Here is a 22,680-nt window from a genome sequence, read left to right on the forward strand (position 1 = left end):
CTTTGTAAATAATTGAGAATTTAAATCCAAGCGCTCCAATTTAATTATTATTTAAACTAATAATTAATTAATTAATGCCTTTGTTTTTAATTAATTCGATTATTTAAGGCAACAAATAATTAATTAAATGTCCATGCGCAATTTTTTTAAATGCTATTTAATTGAATATTCAAATTTATAGATTTTTTAGCATTTAATAAAATTTCAAAAAATGTGTTAGCGCCAAAACTTGGAGAGGTAAGGGTACAAACCATATCGCTCTGGTCCCTGGGAGAGGGACAGGAGCGAATTTTGTGTTCTTGCCCAAATTTGTCATCTTTTATCGTTCACTTCTTGTTTATTGCCTTCCAAATGACGTTTTTAACCTTATGCAACTTTGTTTTGATGTGGTCTTTGGAAGAAAATGAGTGATTTTGTGAATATCGCCCTAGTCCTTGCCTGAAGGACAGGAGCGATTCTTGGTATCCTGGGCTCATCTTTGTTTTGATCAACTTGCAATCGCCTTCACAATGTAAAACGGTGTCCTTTGATTCTTCTTGAACGCTTGAAACGTGATCAACATCCAAAACTTAAGCATGTTTAGAAATTTCGCTCTGGTCCCTGACTGAGGGACAGGAGCGAACTTGAGCATATAGTGCAATTCCTTCATCTTTGGCGGTCCTTGCAACTCCCTTCTTCGTCGAGACACCTCAAAACGTCATTGCCACCTTACACCTAGACTTGGAGTGACTTGAATTTGGGTGGAAGGCAAGATAACTAACATTTTGCCCTGGTCCCTGGCTGAGGGACAGGAGCGAATTTTCATTTTCAAGCTCAATCACACTTTGCTAACTTCCAAAATTATCTTCAATGGACTCGTTGTGCCCCCTTTCATTCATCTTTGGCCTGGAGTTCGTTCTAACTTGGCAAGAAATTGATCTAAGGAAGAAATCGCTCTGGTCCCTGGCTGAGGGACAGGAGTGCCTAGGCAAATATGAGCCTCCTTTTGGTGTCTTGCAATCTTCAATTTGTCTTCAACAGGTTCGTTACACCTTCCTTGCTTGCTTCAAACTCAAAACTTACTTAATCTTCGCTCGAATTTTGCCCTATGAGGAAAATCGCTCTGGTCCCTGGGAGAGGGACAGGAGCTAACATCAAGTTCGCCATGGTCCCTGGTTGAGGGACAGGAGCGAATTAGCTTCTAGGTCTAATTTTCCTCATGTTTGTGCTTTCAAATTATATTCAACTGATAAAATGCACTTCCTTGGTTCTCCTCAAATCGTCAAATCGCTCAAATCTTGCAAGGACAAGGTAATGTTGGATTTTAAGCTCCGGTCCTTCACTGAGGGACAGGAGCGATTTTTGCTCCTGGCACATTTCCATGTTTGCGAATTTCTTCAAATTATATTCAACGGAAAGAACATGCCTCCCTTTATCACTTCCAATCCGAAAATTGTCTTGATCCTGCAAGGACAGTAAAATTTTGAGAAACAAGCTCCGGTCCTTCAGGGAGGGACAGGAGCGATCTTGCTTCTACAGGCCAAAATATCATGATTTTATGAGTTCAAACACTTCACAAAGCAAAAACAAGTCATTTCCAATGCCCAGAATCAATCATCAAAATTCCAAAATTTGGTCAAAATCACTCAATCGGACAAAAATCAAAATCTCATCATTAACACTTAGACAAATTTGGACTTTGCATCAAAATTCCGACTGAAACTAGACCAACTCACTTAGCTTTTGGCGAATTCGCTTTATTTCCAAAATTGCATCCCTCGGGAGGAAGCTCTCAAATTCAAAATTGGACTGGACTCTGGCCTGAAAACACAGTAACAGAAACCCTAAGGCTTGACCCTAGTCCAGACAACTGGCATACTAAACCAAAACCCTAAAAAGCGGAAAGAAAGGCGAGCAAAACGAGCAGAAAGAGGGGGTCTCCATTTTAATGGGGCGATGTGTGAAATGGTCACAACACTACCTATCACATTTTTATTCACCGGTCGGGGTACTAGGGTCCATGTATTATTCTTCTCAATTTGATCAAGCTCCTCCTCCATAGCTTTGACCCAATGATCATCTCCAAATGCTTCCTTAGCAATTCTAGGCTCAATAGTGGAGATCATGCAAGAATTCTCTCTAATTCTTCTTCTGGTTAGTACTTTAACATCCTTATCTCCAATATTCTGGTCAGGATTGTGATTGAGTCTCACATACCTCGGAATAACATGATCATTATCTTCAAGTTCATCTTCTTTATTATCATCATCTTCTTCTGAGTCTACCTGTTCTGGTTGAACTGGTACATCAGCATTTGCTTTACCGGTTTCAGGTTTCACAAGTTCTGGTTCCAAAAACAAAATGCAAGGATCTTCATCCTTTTTCTCCACCCTGGTTTCTCCTAAGACTTCAGGATTCTCATCCACTCTAGCATCAGCACTCTCAATGATTCTCTGTGTCCGGTTGTTGTAACATTTGTAGGCTTTACTCTTGGTGGAATAACCAAGAAATATTCTTTCATCACTTTTAGCCTCAAACTTACTAACATAGTCACCTCTCTTAATAAAACATTTGCTATCAAATATCTTGAAATAACCAACATTAGGTGATCTACCATACCAGTATTCATAAGGAGTTATCCTTGCCTCTTTTTACCAAAATCCGGTTCATTGTGTAGACAGTTGTGCTAACAGCTTCTCTCTAGAAGATTTTTTCTACACCTCCTTGCATCAACATCGTCCTAGCAGCTTCAACAATTGACCGATTGTTCCTCTCTACAATACCATTCTGTTGTGGTGTCCTCGGTGCAGAGAGTTGTCGTTTGATACCATTCTCTTCACAATATCTAGTGAGTTCCTCAAAAGTAAATTCACCGCCTTGATCAGTCCTCAGACACTTTATCTTCTTACCACTCTCCTTTTCAGCTAAGGCCCTGAATGCCTTGAATTTACTAAATGCTTCCGTTTTATCTTTCAAGAATGTGACCCACATCATCCTTGAGCAATCATCAGTGAAGATCATGAAATATCTATCACCTTGAATACTTTTAGTCCTTATTGGTCCACAGAGGTCTGTATGAACCAAATCTAACAGATGTTCTGCTGAAAAAGACTTGCTCTTAAAAGTTGAGGATGTCATCTTTCCCAACTGACATTCCTTACATGGAGCATTAACCAGTTTGTCCAACTGAGGCAAACCTCTCACTGTCTTGGACTTACTCACTTTAATAATGTTATCAAAATTTAAATGACAAAATCTCCTATGCCAAAGCCAACAATCATCCATTTTAGCAATTAAATAGTTGCTGACTTTAGGATTCAAGTGAAACATGTTACCTTTAGTCTGCTTGCCGATTGCAATCAGTTCACCTTTGCTCCTATAGATTTTGCACATACTGTTCTTAAACTCCAATGGGTATCCTATGTCATTGAGTTGAGCAACACTCAACAGATTGTGCTTTAGACCTTCAACCCAGTAGACATCATCTGCACTGCTCTTCCCATTAAGAGAAATAGTTCCCTTACCTTTAACCATGCAGGGTGAGTCATTACCAAATCTTACAACTCAGCCATCAAATTCCTTCAAAGAAATAAATTTGTTCCGGTCACCAGTCATGTGATGTGAACAACCACTATCAATAATCCAATCATCAAAATTATCCATGCGAGAAAGTAAAGCTTTATGATCAGATGTCTCCTCTTTAATGGCTACAAAGACAATGTCTTCATTAGCATCACCTTCAGACTCCTCATCAATGATACTTTCCTCTTAGACTCTCTTCCTTGGCAATCTTCACATGTTCATCACCGCTATAAATCTCTTCAAGTTTCTTTCATACCTCATGTGTAGTCTCCAGACCATGGACATCAACATATTCTACATCAGACAAAGAACTGATAATAGCCTCCAGTGCTTGGTTGTTTTCTTGTTGCTCTTTCTTCTGATCATCAATCATAATCCCACTAGGTGCAACATATTGAGTATTAACATGTTCCCAGTATTGATTTCCAAGACTCTTGATATAAATTTTCATTTTATCACTTCATATTCTGTAGTTCTCTCTGTTAAACTTCGGACCTTCCTTCTTCATCATGTTCAACAAGATCTTTACCTCAAGTTGTTAGGCTTAGACCTTAGAGGACCTGAGAAGTGCTTTGATACCAATTGATGGTATGATGAAAGAATAAGGATCCGATCAACTACTGAGAGGGGGGGGTGAATCAGTAGATAGAAAAACTGATATAAAACTTTCACCTTACTCAGAAACAACCTCTCAAAGTAAACTTTGAACTGACAAGTTAAACCACTGAACTATAAATGCAATATCATTGTCAGAATAAACTGTCAAGTTAAACCGGTTGACTGTTACCACAGATTAACAGTAAACAACTTAAAACTCACAAACATCCAAATACTTTTACTTGACATAAGTAAAACCTTATTTCAGATTGTTACCGGTTAACATAACTTATCAAAGTGGATTAAGTAGTTAAGCAATTCAACCATAGAAACATAACCACACAAACATTCACCACTTGACACAATATTTTTGACGTGGAAACCCAAATGGGAAAAACCACTGTGAGATGAGACTCGCAAGATAACTATCTGAACTCTTCTGAAGTTCACCCTGTTAGGAGCCAAGCCTATTAAAGCTTTTACAAAAAGTCTTGTTAAGAACAGATCCTGTTAGGGACCACCCGGTTAAGGGATTGACTATAATGCCTTGGTAGAAGCAATACCCTGTGAGGAGTAACCTTGGTAAAGGATTTAAAATCCAAGCTAATGGATCACTTGGTTAGAGGATTTGAATAGTGAAGCTTGTTAGAGCTTACCAAGTTAGGGGATTTTACTGCTGTAATTGTTAGAAAACAACAGGAGTTTGTTGATCTGTTAGAATAGCACTACACTTGCTTGTTCAAATCCTTTTCATACTCTTATCTGCTTTTACACAAACTACAAATACATCATCCGGTTCAGCAACCACACACTCAATTACAACTTTGCCAACTCACTAAACAAAACAACTCATCGACCTTATAAACAAATCAATTAGGTCGGTAACACAACAAAAACCTAATTCTCACATAGAGATTACAAACAAGTCGGTTCAGGTATGACCGTTGGATTATATAACAATCTCTGCACATCATTCAAGAAAGCCTCGACCGCTCTTTGATCACCGCTTCATCAAGCTCAGTAACTCATCACGCGCTTTGCATTACATACAATATACTTGCTCATTCCCAAGATAAAAACATTAACTCAACGCGCCAAAAACTTTTTGAAACTCTACTCATACAATATGCATACGTGTCATAATCATTACCACTCATCATTAGATCATAAACCAATATAACCAATTCACCAAACTTAATCGGTTAGGGTTTATCAAAACAACAAGTAGGGTTTACCGGTTCAACTCTCCAATACTTAGCAATACCGGTTCACTCCACAAACTTACCTACCGGTTACAATTCCCTTCACTAGCTCTTCCTACCGGTTACAAAACAACATTATAACAATATCATTACCGCTTAATTGACATCAATGACAACATAACAAATCATTAATACAATCTTCATGCAAATGGCAACACAGTCAAGGCCGCATGTGAGGCAATTTGGCTCCAAAGGATGCTCTCTGACATGCAGATGCCACAAACAGGTCCTTCTCCCTTGTATACTAATAATCAAGGGGTGCTCAAACTGGCCAAAAATCCAATCTTCCATGAACGTACCAAGCATGTCGAACTTCATTGTCACTACATCCGCAAGCTGGTAGAAGACGGATCAGTTCAATTGCAGTATGTTCCAACAACGGATCAGACTACAGATATTCTCACCAAGTCTCTAAGTCCGGATAAATTTGTAAAATTCATGGGGCAACTTGGTGTTTTTGATAGACTGACCATTAAGGGAGGGTGTTAGAATAATAATTCCTTATATTGTTAATGGTCAATATTGTATTTAATGTGTCTATAGTAATTTGTTAGGTAGATAGAAGTAGGTATCATAATTAATATCTACAGTCATTTGTAACTTCTATAAATGTAATCTTTCCTTTAGTTAATGAAGTTTTTTACCAGTTCATTATCTGAACAGGTACATGATTTAGGGCAAGCATAAAACTTCAATTTTTCCACACACAATTATTCTGTGGGGAGTTGACTTGTAGGCTGTGCATCTGGCCTTGAACAAATGCTAAGCAGATACTGTTTCTTTGTTTCATAATTTTCAATTTGACAAAAAATTAGGAAAAATTTACACAACGTGATTAATTGTCTTGTCACACTAAAGCAATGTAGTTGAGATGTGAATCAAAGGCATGTAATATAGCCATAACTTTATATCAAAGTTGAAGTTTATATTTGCCAATAACACAACAGAGTGTTTGTTTAAGCATACGTAAAACAAAATGATACCTTCAACCAAACCATTCAACATTCAAACTTTTTAGATGATAGAAAGTATGATTAGTGTAATCCTGACCTGAGCAGTAAACATAATCTATGTAAAGTTTAGCACATAAATAAATATTAAGATTGATTTGTGTGCAAAGCACTTATACGCTGTTCTCTACATTTTGATTGTTATCAGGCACTGATTACTTCTACCAGGGATTAAGGCATATACAAGAACAAGAGACAACTAATACAGCCAGGATAAGGATTAATAATGGCTACTTTGAAACTGCCAAACAAATTTCAGCAGGGAAAGAAAATAAAAAATTCCAAACCATTTGGGATCTCAGAGACAGATTACATATATTAAATTATAATTTAGCAACTAGCAATAAGAACTAAGAAGGCTTCCATTTCTTTTTGTGAGAGATGCCTCCATTAATAAAGCTGACTTCACTTTGAGGAACAGATTAAGTTTCCTTTTGACTATATCAAGGGCGACTTCGATTTGGTTATCAAAAGGTTGTAGTAAGTGTACAATGTTGATTATTATGTTTCGATAAGATTGGTTGTCCAACTATGTATTAATTTGTTTGTTCTTCTCAAGTAGTTATAAGCGTCGGTTGGTTGAAGTTGTCTTCCTCTTGGCACTTGTCGGGTTCATATATTGTGTACCATCAACGAAAGTAGTATGATTTTAGTCAGATCAACTCCGATCCTTGGCTGATCATCTCGGATCTTATTCTGTAATAATTTTATGTGCGAATAAATATATATTTTACTCGTGTATCTGGTATGCATTGTCATCTTTATTATTATTCATGTATTTAATTTATCAAATATAACAGTAAACAATTGGCATTGTTGCCTTAAAGAAATTGGGTCAGATTTCAGCAATTCATGCCCTTAGATCCCAATAAAGGCAGGAAGAGGCCACAAGGTGGTCAAGACCAAGCAATCAAGAGGTCTTTATGGATTGTCGAACAAAGAGAACGAAGAAGAAGATTACAAGAAACATTCGAGGAAATCCAATCAGATGATTCCCGAGTTGAAGCCCTACTCGAGAATGAAGTAAAAGTTGAAGCATCAACCAAAGCCGTAGTTGGGGAAAGAAAACCTTCACCTAAGAACTCTTGAAGGGAGAGAGAGTGGGAAGAAATTGTCAACCACTTACCACTCCCTAACAAAACATACCAAGACCTTGCCAATCAAGCAGGACAGTCATCCATATGGATAGCATCAAACAACGAAGAAGAAGAAAGAGACCCTAGACATGAACTAACAGAAGCATTTGAGAATAACATATGCTACATCCGAGAACTATCCATCTCAGGAGAGGAAACAAGAATTGGAGGAACCAAACCGAAGACCCTAGGAGGAAAGAAGTATAGGAATGAGTCTGAAGATATCTGGAGTCCAAGGGACACTGAAGGAGGACATGTAGAGGACTCATGCATGGTTGTGAGTGCAAGGCAAAATCTGGAACGTCGAGGTCAAGACGATCCACCCAAGTCCAACACACAAGGACACAATCAGGCGAGAAAAATGGTGACTCCCCTGACGATTCTGAATGTGGAAAGACAGAAACTCCCAAAATTCACAGGGAATGAGTTTGAAGATCTTGCGAGGCACTGCACGACGTGCGAAACCATTTGGATAGCGAGCGGTTGAGAGCATTTCTAATGATGCTACGGGGTATAGCCATTGACTGGTTCATGAAACTTGACAAAGAATCTACAGCCTCATGGGATGCGCTAAAGAAGACATTTGAGGCAAAGTTCAAACTATTCAAACACTACAATGAGATTGTGGCAGAGATCTACAACACTAAACAAGGAAAAAATGAAAACGTATCACCTTACAATTGTAGGCTCAAGGAGTTGCTAGTAAAGTTGGAGAACAAAACGGTCTATGGACTAAAGAAGTGGTGGTTCATTAAGGGATTGATCCCCTCGCTATGCAAGAAGATGAAAGTGGTGCCTCCATCTTTGTATGTTGATGCTTATAATCGGACGATGGACATTGAGAGTGAAAATAAAACATCCTTCAGAAGGAAGAGGAGGACAGACAATGATGAGAGCAATGACAAAGAATCAAAAATAGTCCAAGCCCTATGGTGGGATATGATGAGAATGATAAAAGAATTGAAGGCAAAGAAAGAAACTAAAGAACTATGGTGTACTGAGTGAAAATTTGAGGGGCAAACGAAAGGTTGTCGTCTTAGAAAGATTTGTTAGGTTATGGATCATTCAATAAAGGAGTGGCCATACAATTTGAAGACCATAAGTACACAAGTACTCTTCACACAGGGAGAATCCACTCCATCGAAGCCACTGAATGCATCACCAGGCGATTATCGAAATCAACGTGCCAGAAGAAATCAAATATAGTACAACTCCAAAGGCCATCCTATCATAGTGTCAACAATGTAGCGAATGGGGACACATTGCGAGAGACTGCCAGAACAAGCAGGGCAAAGTGCAATTATTGTGCAAATGGTGTTTACTAGGTGACCATGAAGACACCAGCTTCCCAAAGCAAAAAGGTATCAATATGTTGGATATGGAGGAACAAAACGAGGCAATTTCAGCAATCGTAAAGCACGAACAAAGAATGCGGTGTACCCAGAACCAGATACTAAGAAGGGGCAACTTCGAGAAGCCAGAGCAAATGAGAACAAGCTATGGTGAAGGAATGAAGAACCTCCAACGAAATTGCAAGTACGTCAAAAGAACATAGTACAGCAAGTGTTACAGACAACCATACCAATCAAGATGATAACCTTCTTCAAACCATACCGCAACTGAGAGTGACAATTAACAACACGCTCGGTGATGAGCAAAGTTGGCAACAAGAAGAACCAAGACATGATAGTAGCACTCCCACCTGAGGGCAAATAAGTCATTGACCCAATGCTACTGATGGTGAACATCAGGAAGAAGCTGACTACTGTTCAAATGGAAATCATGGGGAAGAACTCACAAATGCCATAATCAATGGAGGCTTGGGAGTAAACATATTGCCAAAGACACCTAGAAGTGCCTCGAGAAACCAACCCTCTGGCCACCAACATTTCACTTGGGAGGTGCCAACCAACTTAAAATCAAGTCATTGGGGACGTTGATGGCACTAAAGATAATAATCGCGACCCAACAGTTCCTCCTAAATTTTGTGGTCATCAAAACTGCAAAAGAAATATTATGACGCATTACTCGGGAGAGGATGGATGGTAGCAACCAAAGCCGATCATAATTGGAAAAAGAACACAATCTCCATTGAAAACAAGGGTCGGAAGTATTAATTGATTTAAAGAATCAAGTCGTCAATGAGGAAACAACTTCCTCAGATTCGTCGGATTCAAACTTTGGGGAAGAATGGACGAAGAGTCAAGGTCCAACGGAACCAAACGATGAAGGCATTTTGGAGTTATAGTCATGCTCGGAGGATGAAACAAATTCTCTTTGCGGTCTATTTCACTGGCAAATGGAGGACTATGACATATTTTCATCCACTTGTAATTTTCTTGAAGCTACAACCTCAATGAATTGAAATTGATAAAAGCATGCAAAATATCTAATGCAAAGTGTACAAATACTTGTCAAGGAAACTCAACTTCACTAGAAAATTTACAAAGAAAAAAAAAGAAAATTAGAAAATGGTTATGAAGCTATGAGGAAAAAGGTAGGAAATAATATTAAAATATTAATTGTTGGGAGAAAATATAAATTATGGCCAACTCGTTATTATAAATTTCAGCCAATATAATATTATAAGGGATGGAGAAATTATGATGCTAAAGGCGGCAAGGAATAAAATGTCATGGACTTGGATTGAGGTGGCCACATAATAAGCTTATTCACACCATACACCCTAGCACAACCAATGGAAATTCATTTTGGCCCCTCTTCTATACAACATCCTTTTCTTAGTCATACGACAATCATACTCCACCGACAAGTATCTTCAATAATCAATTTACAACTTCTTGGGCATACAGTACGGTCTCTCCATCACAATGCATGGCAAGAAACTCCTAGTTGGCACTCATCATATGGTTGGTATCAATGTTTACCTCACTGGGTAAACAGGAAGAATACAGAAACTGAACAGCAATGCACAATGCAATTACAAAGGAAGTACCAGAATAAGCTTTCCATTAATGTCAAAAGATGTTCATATTATACTATGTCGTCCACATTACATGTTCTCCAACACCCGGAGGTGGTACAATATATGGCAGCCGAAGGGGTGCGACACAACCGTCGTGACTCCAACTACCTACCCGTCGGCTAACTAACTGACTATCAATAATTAACATTACTAAACTATACATATTTTCCGATAACATCATCCCCCCCAAAAAAGAAGTCTTCTCCGACGACTAACAACAAAATGGAGACAATGCATATATACACCCAAAACAAAGTCAAGGAGGGGGCTGAGGAAGCGTCCCTGAAGTCGAAGGCTGGGATGCTGGTGTCTGGGCCGCCAGGCGGGCGCGGAGGTCATAAACCTGCTGAGTGCGTGCTGCCACATCCCGCTCCGCCACCAACACCTTCTCTAAAGCCGTCTTCACCATATGCGCAGCTTCCAACAACTCCTTCTCCTTGGTATCCGCGGACTCTGTCATACCGACCAACTGAGTCTACAACAACCCCCGCTCTGCAGTAACAGCATCCAACTCCTGCTGCACAAGGCTCCGCGCACTCTGCTCCTCCGACAGGCGGATGTCAACCGCAACCTTCTCTGCACGGGCTGTCTCAAGCTGTGCTAACAACTGCGTCCTCTCGGCTGCCCACGAAGCCTGCTGTCTGGCGAGATCTCTCTCTATCTCTACACGAGCAGCCTCGCGGACCGCGGACTCATGCTGCGTCTGCCGCAGTGCATAGTAGGCATCCCTGTAAACCTGCTCAATCTGTCGGACGAGAGTAGTCACCCTACTCTCCACGACGGGCTGAGGCACTCTCCAAGCCTCGAGCATTGCATCTGTCTGAATAGCTGGCCACCCTTGTGACTCAAAGCATGTAACAAAGGCTGTCGAACAGCCTACCCGCATAAACTGGAGGACCTGCTCTAATTCCTCCACAACCTGCTGCAAAGCTCGTGTCTGAGCCGTTGCCACCACTCGTCGACCCCTCGTCACCATATCTGCTAAGTAAGCCTCAATGTCCTCCCCATCCTGCCCCTGGATAGCAGGGACGACTTCTCCTATCTCATGCCCTACTGCTGGTACCAGTGTCTCGCCCGATGAATCCTCCAAGTCTACCACCTCCGTCAGAGGCTCTCACCAGGGTGAGAATACAGCAGCTCCTACTGGTGGCATCACCGTCATCTGAAATCGCCGGGTCAGCCAACTCCCCATAGCCTCCACCGATGGATCCGTACTGAACACCTCCGGGCCTCTCCACCTCTAAAATGTGTCTCTCCACGGGCTCCTCCAATAAAGAGGCAGACACAGTCACTACTGCCTCGGATCCCACAACGTCCAATCGCACCTGAGGCTCTGCGTCGACCCCCTCCCTGTGCTCCTCCTCTGCCACTACCTGCTGCGGTGATCCACACGACTCCACCATGCCTTCTGTACATGCCTCTATGGCCGGAGGCGGTCCCGCGGGTGGCGCACTAGCCTGCGGAGGTGGTACGATGGAAGGTGATGCCACCTGCTGCATGGGCCCAAGTGCAACGGGCGTGCGGCCCTCCCCAAAAGCTGGAATCAACGTACCTCCCACTCCTGCGGATGACCTCACAAGTGTGCCAAGTGGTAGTGAGGGTGGCGCAAACAAGACTCGCTCCCCCGCGGGTTCCATCCTCTCCTCTTCTGTCGCCCTACTGCTACTATCCTCCGCCGAATCCTCTTCCTCCGAAGCCTCTTCGCTGCTGGAAGTCTCTCTTCCACTATCAGGTTCGGCCGAGGGGGTCTCTACTATCCTTTTCCGTTTCGCGAAAGAATGACCAATGTCAAGGTGTCTCCAATGCATGATAGGAGGCTCACCGTCTGCCAATGGTCTCCGCGGCTGTATCTCCAATTCTGCCTCCGGTACTACTTCTCGCGTGGCCTCCAGAAACAATCCGATGGCATAGTGGAGCATGTAAAACGTGCGATGCTCCATCATCAAGAACTCGCACATCCGCTCTGATAACAATGTAGCCCAATCATACACAATGCCATTCAGAAGTCCATTCATCAATATGATCTGTGGGAGAGCGATGTCCGATGCCCTACCAGACCCCGTCAACCTACTCTTGATGACGTCCATTATGCACCGCCAATGGCCCTCTGCAACAAAAGACCTACGCATCCCACAGTTTTTCGTGGCATCAACAATGCTCTCCAATTCTGCTGTGGTCAAGTCTCGGGATACTCGTTTAATCCAATATTCTTTTTCCTCCCACGTCATCTTCTTAGCTTTCAATTCCACTTTCTTGCCATGTACTCCTGGAATGCCAAACACTCTCGTAAAATCTGCCGGTTTGAAGGATACCGTGATATCCTTCCCAAGGTACTCAAAAGTACTAGTCCGTGAATGGCTATCAAAGGTATCAACCATGAATTGTAATGCTCCCTCATACTCACGGATAGCAAACACAGGCATTCGGATGCCCACTCCACTCCTGCTTTCCGAAGGCTCTTCTTCACCAAATCATCATCTGGTGTATCCTGCCACCACTTCCTGCATTCGGACCCATTCAATCCCTCAAAGGTGATATGCTGTGGGGTCAATGCGTTCTTCCCTCGTGCGGCATGCTGCTGTGGTGCCTTTCTCTTCTGCCTAGCGTGCATTGTGTTACCGGCTATGCGAACACCCGAAGGAAGAACTCGCGTATCCTTATTCCTATGGCTGTTATCCTGCAACTGTTTTTTCCAATTTCTTTTACCTGCTGACTCCATTAACTTCTTCCTGATACTTACTTCTTGGTTTTGCCGATGCGAAAAAACCCCTTCGGTACAGGCCTAACTACCTCCTGGCAGCTGGGACCGTGCAGTGGCAAGACTTGAACTCCTTCACGACTCAAGCTTCGAACCAATACACTCCCGGCCAATGGTATACAACCATGCAGCCACTGCAATTGCTCACGCCCAACAAATTTGTTCAGCCGGTATCCACCACTTCGGCTGTCCTTGGGTTGTGTACGCAGTGTGGTGAGCCTGCTTTGACCGCACGGTGAAATGCCTCGTCCGCACGATGCAACGAAAACTCATTTTATGCTGGCACACCTCCGTTTTTACTTGCGGGTTCTCCTCTGTGAATAAACCCCTTCGACTACGTGTTTTCACGGTGTTTTCTTTTTATCCCTCGCGCTGCTTGGCGTTTTGTTCCTTCGGCGATGTTCCCTTCCTTCGATTTGCGCGGCGTTTTTATTTTTCTTTTTCGGCCTTCGGTGGTGTTCCTTCCCTGGCGTCGCGTGGTGTTTCCTTTCCCTTCGGTAGTGTCTCCTTCGTGCGATGTGCGGCATGGTGTTTTATCTCCTTTTAAGTGGCCTTCGGTGGTGTGGCATTTTATCTTTCCGCGGGCTTCGGTGGCTTCCACCGCACGGTGGCTTCCACCGTCGGTGGTCCCACCGCACGGTGGCTTCCACCGTCGGTGGTCCCACCGCACGGGAGTGTATTGGTTCGAAGCTTGAGTCGTGAAGGAGTTCAAGTCTTGCCAGTGCACGGTCCTAGCTGCCAGGAGGTAGTTAGGCCTGTACCGAAGGGGTTTTTTCGCATCGGCAAAACCAAGAAGTAAGTATCAGGAAGAAGTTAATGGAGTCAGCAGGTAAAAGAAATTGGAAAAAACAGTTGCAGGATAGCAGCCATAGGAATAAGGATACGCGAGTTCTTCCTTCGGGTGTTCGCATAGCCGGTAACACAATGCATGCCAGGCAGAAGAGAAAGGCACCACAGCAGCATGCCGCACGAGGGAAGAACGAATTGACCCCACAGCATATCACCTTTGAGGGATTGAATGGGTCCGAATGCAGGAAGTGGTGGCAGGATACACCAGATGATGATTTGGTGAAGAAGAGCCTTCGGAAAGCAGGAGTGGAGTGGGCCATCCGAATGCCTGTGTTTGCTATCCGTGAGTATGAGGGAGCATTACGATGGGGGATACCCATTCGCTATTCTGCACCCTAAAAATAATCTTGGCCTCCAGCATTCGTTCAATCTCTTTTTGTACTTTTGCAGCATAGTTTTTATTCATCCTGTACGATCGCTGCCGTACTGGTACTGCGCCTGGTACCAACAGAATACGATGAACACATAACTCCGGTGGGACTCCCTTCAAATCCTTATAAGTCCATGCGAATACATCTTTGTACTCGGTGAAAATCTTGAATGCGGCCGTTTTCAGCACTGGGTTCCAATCATCTCCTACCAGAATGATTTTCTTATCCGTCTCCGTACCTAGATTCAAAGGTTTCAGCATCGGTTCTTCATACTTCATGGCCTCCTTGTTTCTAAATTGATGTGCGGGTACGGTGTCCATTGTAGCTTCTCCTTCCTTATACTCCCCGTATTCTGGAGGATATTGATCTGGCTCCTCTCCTTCTCCTTCGACGATTAATACGTTACAGGAGGGTGAGAACATCTCATAGTCCTCCTGCTGCTAGTGGAACAATCCATTTAGTGAATCTGTGTCATCCTCCGAACAGCAACCTCCGATTTTTAATATGCCTTCGGCATCTGGGTCCATCCCCTCTCTCCCTTCGTCTCGTGGGTCATTTTCCCTCTCGGATTCAGATCCCGAGGAAGAGGCAAGTTCCTCGCTCACCAACTGCGTCCGGAGATCAATAGTGAATTTCTTGCCTCCGCTCTCCATCGAGAGTGTATTTCGTTTCCAGTTGTGGTTTGCTTTCGCTGCCACCAACCATCCTCTTCCAAGTATGGCATCGTACCCTTTATGTTTCAATGGAATTACCACGAAGTCGAGTACAAAAGGTTGTGCACCCACAGTGACTTGCTGTGCCATCAACATGCCGAGGGGTTTAATCCCGTGCTGGTCTGCACCTAGCAGATTAAACTTGGGTGGCCACAGAGTGGGCTTTCCTAGCTTTTTCCATGTGTCCTCCGGAAGGACATTTACTCTGGAACCGCCGTCTACTATAGTATCCGTCAGGATGGTGCCCAGGATGCCCATCTCCACCACGGCTGGGTGTCGGCCATTGTTGACGGTAAGTACAACTGGATTTGTTGCCGAGCTTCCTAGTATGGGAGCGTCCATGTCTCTCGGTTTGGGTTTATCAACCTTTGTGCCCAACAGCACTGTCCCCAATTGCGGTATGGTGTGTAGGAGGTCTTCCAGTTTCACAGGTACCTCCATTTGGAGCATCTGCCATACAATGTTCCTCTCCGCGTCTGTGCAGTAGGGTCCAGATGAGTCGTGTGTCTCTCCCCGTTGGGCTTTCATGGCCCTTTCTATTTCCTCCCTTGCCTCCGTCATTCTCTGCTTCTCCGTGCGGGGATGGGGGTATCAGGCTTCCTTTGCCTGCCCTCGGGTAAGAGCAAGGATGGCTTCTTTACCCCGTGTGTTGCCTTCGATATCAATCAGATTGGCCCCTACGCCAGACTTTGAACAATCGGCATCTTCATGGTCACCGGGGCCACACCACCGACATAGCTTTTGAGCGGTGTCATTGTTATTACACTCTCATGCGTAATGACCCCATTGATTGCAAGCCCTACATTGAATCATCGGGCGTCCCTTCGCATCGTATTGGACCCTGTTTCTGGTGGAATTATTATTATTCCCCCGTCCGCCTCGTCGGTTTCCTCGGTAGCCTCCGGAAGATGCATTATTGTTTGAATCCGATGTGGAGGGCTGCTCATGTGCAAAGAGCACTTGCTGGTTACATGCCTTCAGATTGTATGGGCATTCCTTCATAGAATGTCCCATGATCTGGCAGATGTCACAGAATGCCTTCTTGGGACAGGCACCCTTTGCGTGGCCGCTCTCCTTACAATCCGTGCACCACAGTTCATCATCCTTGCTTGTGGTCCCCTTCATTGTCTTAAACTCTTTTAACATCTGTTCCATATCCTTCTGAAGGGCCGTGACTTTCTTCTTTGGCTTCTCATCACTGCTACTCTCTTCTTCCGACGTATCATCTTCAGAGGATGACGAAGATCTATTCTTCTTCTTTTTGGCCGTCTTATTTTCACTTTCCAAGTCCATGGCCTGGTTGTATGCATCCTCGTAGGATGTCGGAGGCACAATTTTCATCTTTCGTCGTAGCTTAGGGTTCAGACCCTCGACAAACCACCGCTTCTTTAAGCCATCAGCCGGTTGGCTTTCCATCTTTCCGACTAATTCCTTCAGCCGGCGGCCATATGCCCGTACGGTCTCCTCCTTTCCTTGCTTTGTTCCATAGATTTCGGAGACTATCTCATTATCATCTCGGAGAAGCCGAAATTCCTTCTCGAATGCTTTCTTCAATTCATCCCACGTAGTTACCCCGGTTTTATCCAAGTCTGAATACCAATCAATAGCCACTCCTCTTAGTGTGGCGGGGAACTGTTTCATCCATTCATCCTGGTCAGTCACCCCGTTGGCTGTCCAAATGGTTTCGCAGGTACGGCAATGCCGTGCGGGATCATCTTTGCTATCCCCGTTGAATTTGGGCAACTTCTGTTTGGTCGCCATTGATGGAAGTCGTCCACTTGGAGGTGGTTGTGGCCGTGTCTGCCCTCCGGCGCTGCTCCCTCCGATGCCGCTGATGTCTCTTGTGGTGGTGACCAAAGGTACGGTGTTCTGCCTTGTACCTACCGTGCGGTTAGCTTCCCCTTCGCCGTCACCCGTGCCCGGCTCCCTTCGGTGATCCTCCCTTTGTGGCGTGAGAGCGACTACCGTGCGGTTAGCTTCCCCTTCGCCGTCACCCGTGCCTGGCTCCCTTCAGTGATCCTCCCTTTGTGGCGTGAGAGCGACTACCGTGCGGTTAGCTCCCCCTTTGCCGTCACTCATGCCCGGCTCCCTTCGGTGATCCTCCCTCTGTGGCGTGAGAGATAAGTTTTTGAACCGATCTCGAGTCTCTTCAACTAGTTCTCTCCGTAACCGAGTTTCCTCCAGAAACTCTTCGAGGCTTCTCGCTCTACAGTAGTCTGGCGACGCGTAGAAATTCCCCTCGGCTTCTGCACCTTCTGTGACACCTCCTTGGTTCCCTTCGGGCAACCCTTCGGCAGGTCGTCCTTCGGCAAGTTGCCTCAGCCTCCGTCTACATTCTACACGTTGTTCCAGAATCAAAGCCTTCTGCGCAGCCTCCCACTCGTCGGTTTCTAATTTCTTATTTCTGTCTTTATTCAATAAATTGGGCATTAATTGTGGTACAATTTCATGTTTCACAACACATAAACCAAAACACAACTTGTCTTTATTAATTCATTCTTTTGTATACAATCAACATAATTCTTCTGCTTCTAACAGTGTTCTTTATTTCTCTCCCTTCACAATTTAAGGATTATTTGTCCTTCGTCGGTCTTCCCTACGTCCGTCATCCTGGCGCTCATGAAATTCTCGTAAGATTTGCTGTCGTCGGTTCTCACGGTAGGTGTCTTCTCTGCGGTTTTGAAGAGCCAAAAATGCTTGAGCCAGAAGGTTAGGCAAATTGCTCATTAACCGATTCACCGCCGGGCTTACACCAAGCCCGCTCCACACAGCATCCTCTGGAACAGCCTCAATGGTGGCTTCCCTCCGTACGTGTGTTTCGATGGCCGCTTGAAGGATGCAAGAGAAATCTTTTGTGAGTACTCGTTCTCCTTCGAAAAGTTCTTGGTGATCCTCGTCAGGTTTACTGCTCGTCCCCTCGGGCAATGGTTGTCCCATTATCCCTGTGCCATGTAGTATATTCCCGTCCCTCCCGAAATAATTTCGGCAACGGCGCCAAATGTTTACCTCACTGGGTAAACAGGAAGAATACAGAAACTGAACAGCAATGCACAATGCAATTACAAAGGAAGTACCAGAATAAGCTTTCCATTAATGTCAAAAGATGTTCATATTATAATCTGTCGTCCACATTACATGTTCTCCAACACCCGGAGGTGGTACAATATATGGCAGCCGAAGGGGTGCGACACAGCCGTCGCGACTCCAACTACCTACCCGTCGGCTAACTAACTGACTATCAATAATTAACATTACTAAACTATACATATTTTCCGATAACAGTATCAAGCACTCAACATACAACCTTTCTCCTGCATTGTACGACCTTTCTCTAGCATAATCATACAGCTCCTTTCAAAAGGCAAAGTACAGCCCTGGCAAGATAAATTACAACCTATGTGTGGAATTGGTGTACAGCCTCGACAATCTCCCTTGTCCATACGACCTCAGTCTAGCATACGACAATTCTAAGCTATCATCATACGACATTTCCAATATTACATCGTACAACAGTCAAAGTCTATTTTCAACATACGGCCCCTAGTATAGCATGTTGACTTGGTGGTCAGAACCTCCTTGGAGACTCGTGACATGGCTTAAACGCCTCCAATGGGTCGGGTTAAATTTGGCGTTTGTATCGAGTGTTGCAAGTTCGAGCTTTTGGCACAACGGCAAACGATTCAAACAATTGGTATTAGAGCCTTGCGTCACAGGTTCGGGTCTCCCTTCAATGGGTGTTGAAGGCTCGGTCAATGCTGAGGGGGAGATTGTTGACTAGGTGATCAACACCTCCTTAGGGACTCATGACATGGCTTAGCCACCTCCCATGGGTTGGGTTAAATTAGGCGTGTGTATCGGGCGTTGATAGTTCGAGATTTTGGTGCAATGGCAAACGATTCCAACATAGCATCCATGTGCAAGATCATTTATCATACGGGCCCCTAGAAGCATCGTACGTCCCTATTCTTTCAACAACGTACAACCAATTTGCCAAAGCATATGACACTTCAAAATTTATTGTATAGGTGGTACAAAAACAGCAAGGAATTCTCACTGTATGACCCTTGTCTCACTCCACCATACGACCTCCTTTCTACTTGATCGTACAACCTTCATCACAATACTCCATAAGCATATAGTGGTGTTAGTATGGCATAATTCTTCCATGGTATGACAGAAAATTTTCCTCACGGTATGTCCCATAAGAGTAAATCATACCATACGATGCTTCCTCTCTAATGTGCGACATCTAATGCGGTTGCTAATTCATCTTCTCATCGTACGCCCTCCACTTCCACACGTCGTATAGCTAGCACTATGGTTCAATAAACTGCGGACATCAACCCATTTTTGCAACTAACTAACTTCCTTGTTCACATTTATTGGCTAAACACTCCAAAATCTCTATTTTCGGGCTTTGTCAGCATTGTTTTTTGCCTCTTAAAAATCACGAAAAATGATGTGCAACATGACAATCTGTGTGGTTCTAAAGGTCTTAATTTGGGCTTGGCAACAGGGACTTCGTCCCTCGGCTCCACCCTATATCACACAGGGAGTGTGCCAAGGGTGCTGCCCCTTGACCCCGCTAAGGGTGTTGCCCCCAAACCTCCTTCGCATTCATTTGATTTTCCAAGTACACAAGTCCAAGTTTGCAAGGTATCCTTCCAAGTTCATGTCCAAGTCTTCGTCTACAATATTGTCATTAGTCTTCCCAAATATTGCTTGATGTTTACTTGTCATCCAGAAGACAAATCTTTCTTTTGGAAGGGATGATGTAGTTAGTGTACAATGTCAATTATTATGTTTCGAAAAGATTGGTTATTCGACTATAAATTAATCTGTTTGTCATTCTCGGATAGTTATAAGCGTTGGTTGGTTGACAGTTGTGTTCCTCTTAGCAACCATTGGGTCCTTTAAATATATTGTGTATCATCAAGGAAAGTAGTATGATTTTAGTCGGATCAACTCCAATCCTTGGCTGATCCTCTCAAGTCTTCTTTTGTAATAATTTCATGTGCGAATAAAAAAAATGGATGGCTAGCTCCTAGAGAGTGGACAATAGGCAAGAGGAATGATAGAGTGCATTCTTTCACTCCATGATTCCTGTGAACCCAGCATTCTTTCACTCCATGGCACCTGTGAACCCAGCATTTTTTAATCTATCTACTTACAATACTGTAATGCACGTTCCTATCTATGACCTGGATTACAATTATCGATTGTGCTAAAAAAGTAGGAGAAGAAACTAAGTGATGTTGTAGGCTGACAAAGGCAGAGTTGCAATGGATTTTGTAAGGCCGATTTACAAAATTAGCATATCTATAATTAGATTCAACAAAGTCAATGATGCAACATTAAATCCACAGGTATCAACGGTAAGATATATTTGCTCACCCTTTCAGTCTTCAATCGTTTTGTTCCTAGGTTGTGCTGTAATGGTAATATGAAGTGTTGTGCCTGTAAGATTATAATCCAAGTTCAAACCCAACTAAATGCAATAAAACAGAAAATAACTCTATAGTACATCTGGCAAGGTTAGAGTGTATCAGTTGAATCAGGTATAATCAAGTGTGAGCCAGGTAAACACATGTAAAGCATGCCATCCGCATCAGAGGGAATCTCATAAGCTCACCTCAGATTTATCAGGCAATAAAAAAAACTGCTCATATCAGTGAAGCAATTAAGCCAAGTTCATTGAAGTTAGATGTGAATTGCCTCTAAAACGCTCACTATAAGAACACCCTTCTCCCTCTCCTCCATCCCCCAAACTTCCCATAAAAAAGTCAATTTAATGAAGGAATTAGGCCAAAACACCCTGTAAATTGACTTCAAATCCATTTTAGCAACAAGCTCAAAGCAGTTAATTTTCCAAACGCAATGTGAACCAATTAATCTAAAACCCATCACAGATCAATGCAACAGCCCAAATGGAAAACAATTTATTTAGTGAATTCGTTTATCCAAAACTTACGCCAGATCAATAAGAGAACGCCTCAATTTCTCGTACCACACAAACACTTCTTCTGATGCAATAAAATTTCAACAAAACGAAGTCAAAAATATTTGTTTTAAAACTAAAACCATAATATGCCGCTAATCCCGACTATATATCGAGTAATAAACTCAGGAAACACTAACAGGTTACGGAGATTTGAAATATCAGATCTCCAAGTTCACTCCTGAGCATCCAATAATGTAGCAAATTTATGAAATCTGTCTACTCAACATTGTCAATAATACAACAATTTTCCGAAATCTGTCTACTCAATACTGTCGTTTTTGTCTTCTCCGTAACATGTATATAATTCAACCGAGTCAAGAGAATTATTCAACAATAATTCATGCAGCCACTGACTTTCAGTTTCGAGAAATCACTAGTTCGAATACTCAATAAGGAAATTTGGGTATGAGAAAAAAAGATACCTGTAAGTGTACAACGTACTCTGTTATGGAATTTAGGGTTTGAAGAAGAAACAGAAAGCTTCTGTGGAGGAGTCAAGTAAGAGCATGATGGCCATGGCTGATGAATTGAACAAGACATTGCAATTTCGTTGTACAACAGAACAGAAACTGCTTCCGCTGTTTTTGAGAGATGGGTTTATCCAAACCTGCCCATTTAAACGTTCGATCTATTATTAACTAACAAAATATTATTGTTTATTGTCACAACCTTCTTTTATCGCTTTTGATTTCATACAATTACTATTATATCTTTTTATGGTTGAGTTATTTAATATGGTTGAATAAATAATTATAAAAGGTTAAATAATGGACCCACATACATATTTGGAAAATATAATTTAAATAGGCATTATTTATTTTTCCTATTTTCAATTATGGCACATGTTGTAGAAGAAATTAGAAGCTTCTAGAAGAATTTTTATTTTTTAATTCCCTTATGTAACTCGTCCACTAGGACATTAATCAAATTTGCATGGATCCAATATTAGAAAAAGAATCTCTTTCTCAATTAATTTCTCTAGATAGTGGAATTAAGGGGTTTTTCTTATATATTGTATGCAAGTTTTCAAAAGAGGGGATTGATTATTTTTATTGAAGAAAAGTTTTTTCAAGTAGTAGTTTTTTTTGGTAGTCACATTTCATTGTCAGGTTGTTAAGTAGTTGTTTTTGAAGAAATTCAAAGAAAAGTTTCAAGGAAGGATCAAGGGAGGCTAGTTGAAGAATTCAGAGAGGATTCTATATCAAGCTTCAAGTATCCAGGTTCTCCTCTTTTAATTGAATCATGGTTCTTGTGTTATTCTTTTCTTTCCTATGAGTAAATCTTGTTGTGAATAAATTAATGTATGAAATCTTGTTTTCCTGTGAATGAAACTTATTGAGAATAAAGATTAATTTTCAATCTTGTTTTCTTGTTTTATTTCCTATGAGTAAATCTTGTTGTGAATAAATTAATGTATGAAATCTTGAAGATTAATT

The 22,680-nt window shown here is 42.6% G+C and overlaps 1 protein-coding gene across 4 annotated transcripts in view; it reads right to left on the reverse strand.

Moving 5' to 3' along the window:
- The window catches only part of LOC131074378 (uroporphyrinogen decarboxylase), a 138,063-nt gene extending 116,192 nt beyond the window's left edge, over positions 1 to 21,871 (reverse strand). For all 4 annotated transcript variants that reach the window (XM_058010993.2, XM_058010992.2, XM_058010990.2 and 1 more), the window contains exon 1: positions 21,667 to 21,871. In XM_058010993.2, the coding sequence (XP_057866976.1) occupies positions 21,667 to 21,784 (118 nt within the window). In that variant the 5' untranslated portion in view covers positions 21,785 to 21,871. The remainder of the gene's footprint in view (positions 1 to 21,666) is intronic.
- Between the last annotated feature and the right edge of the window lie 809 nt (positions 21,872 to 22,680).

The sequence above is a fragment of the Cryptomeria japonica genome, chromosome 3 (genome assembly GCF_030272615.1).
Source record: "Cryptomeria japonica chromosome 3, Sugi_1.0, whole genome shotgun sequence".
In the NCBI taxonomy this organism is placed as follows: Eukaryota; Viridiplantae; Streptophyta; class Pinopsida; order Cupressales; family Cupressaceae; genus Cryptomeria; species Cryptomeria japonica.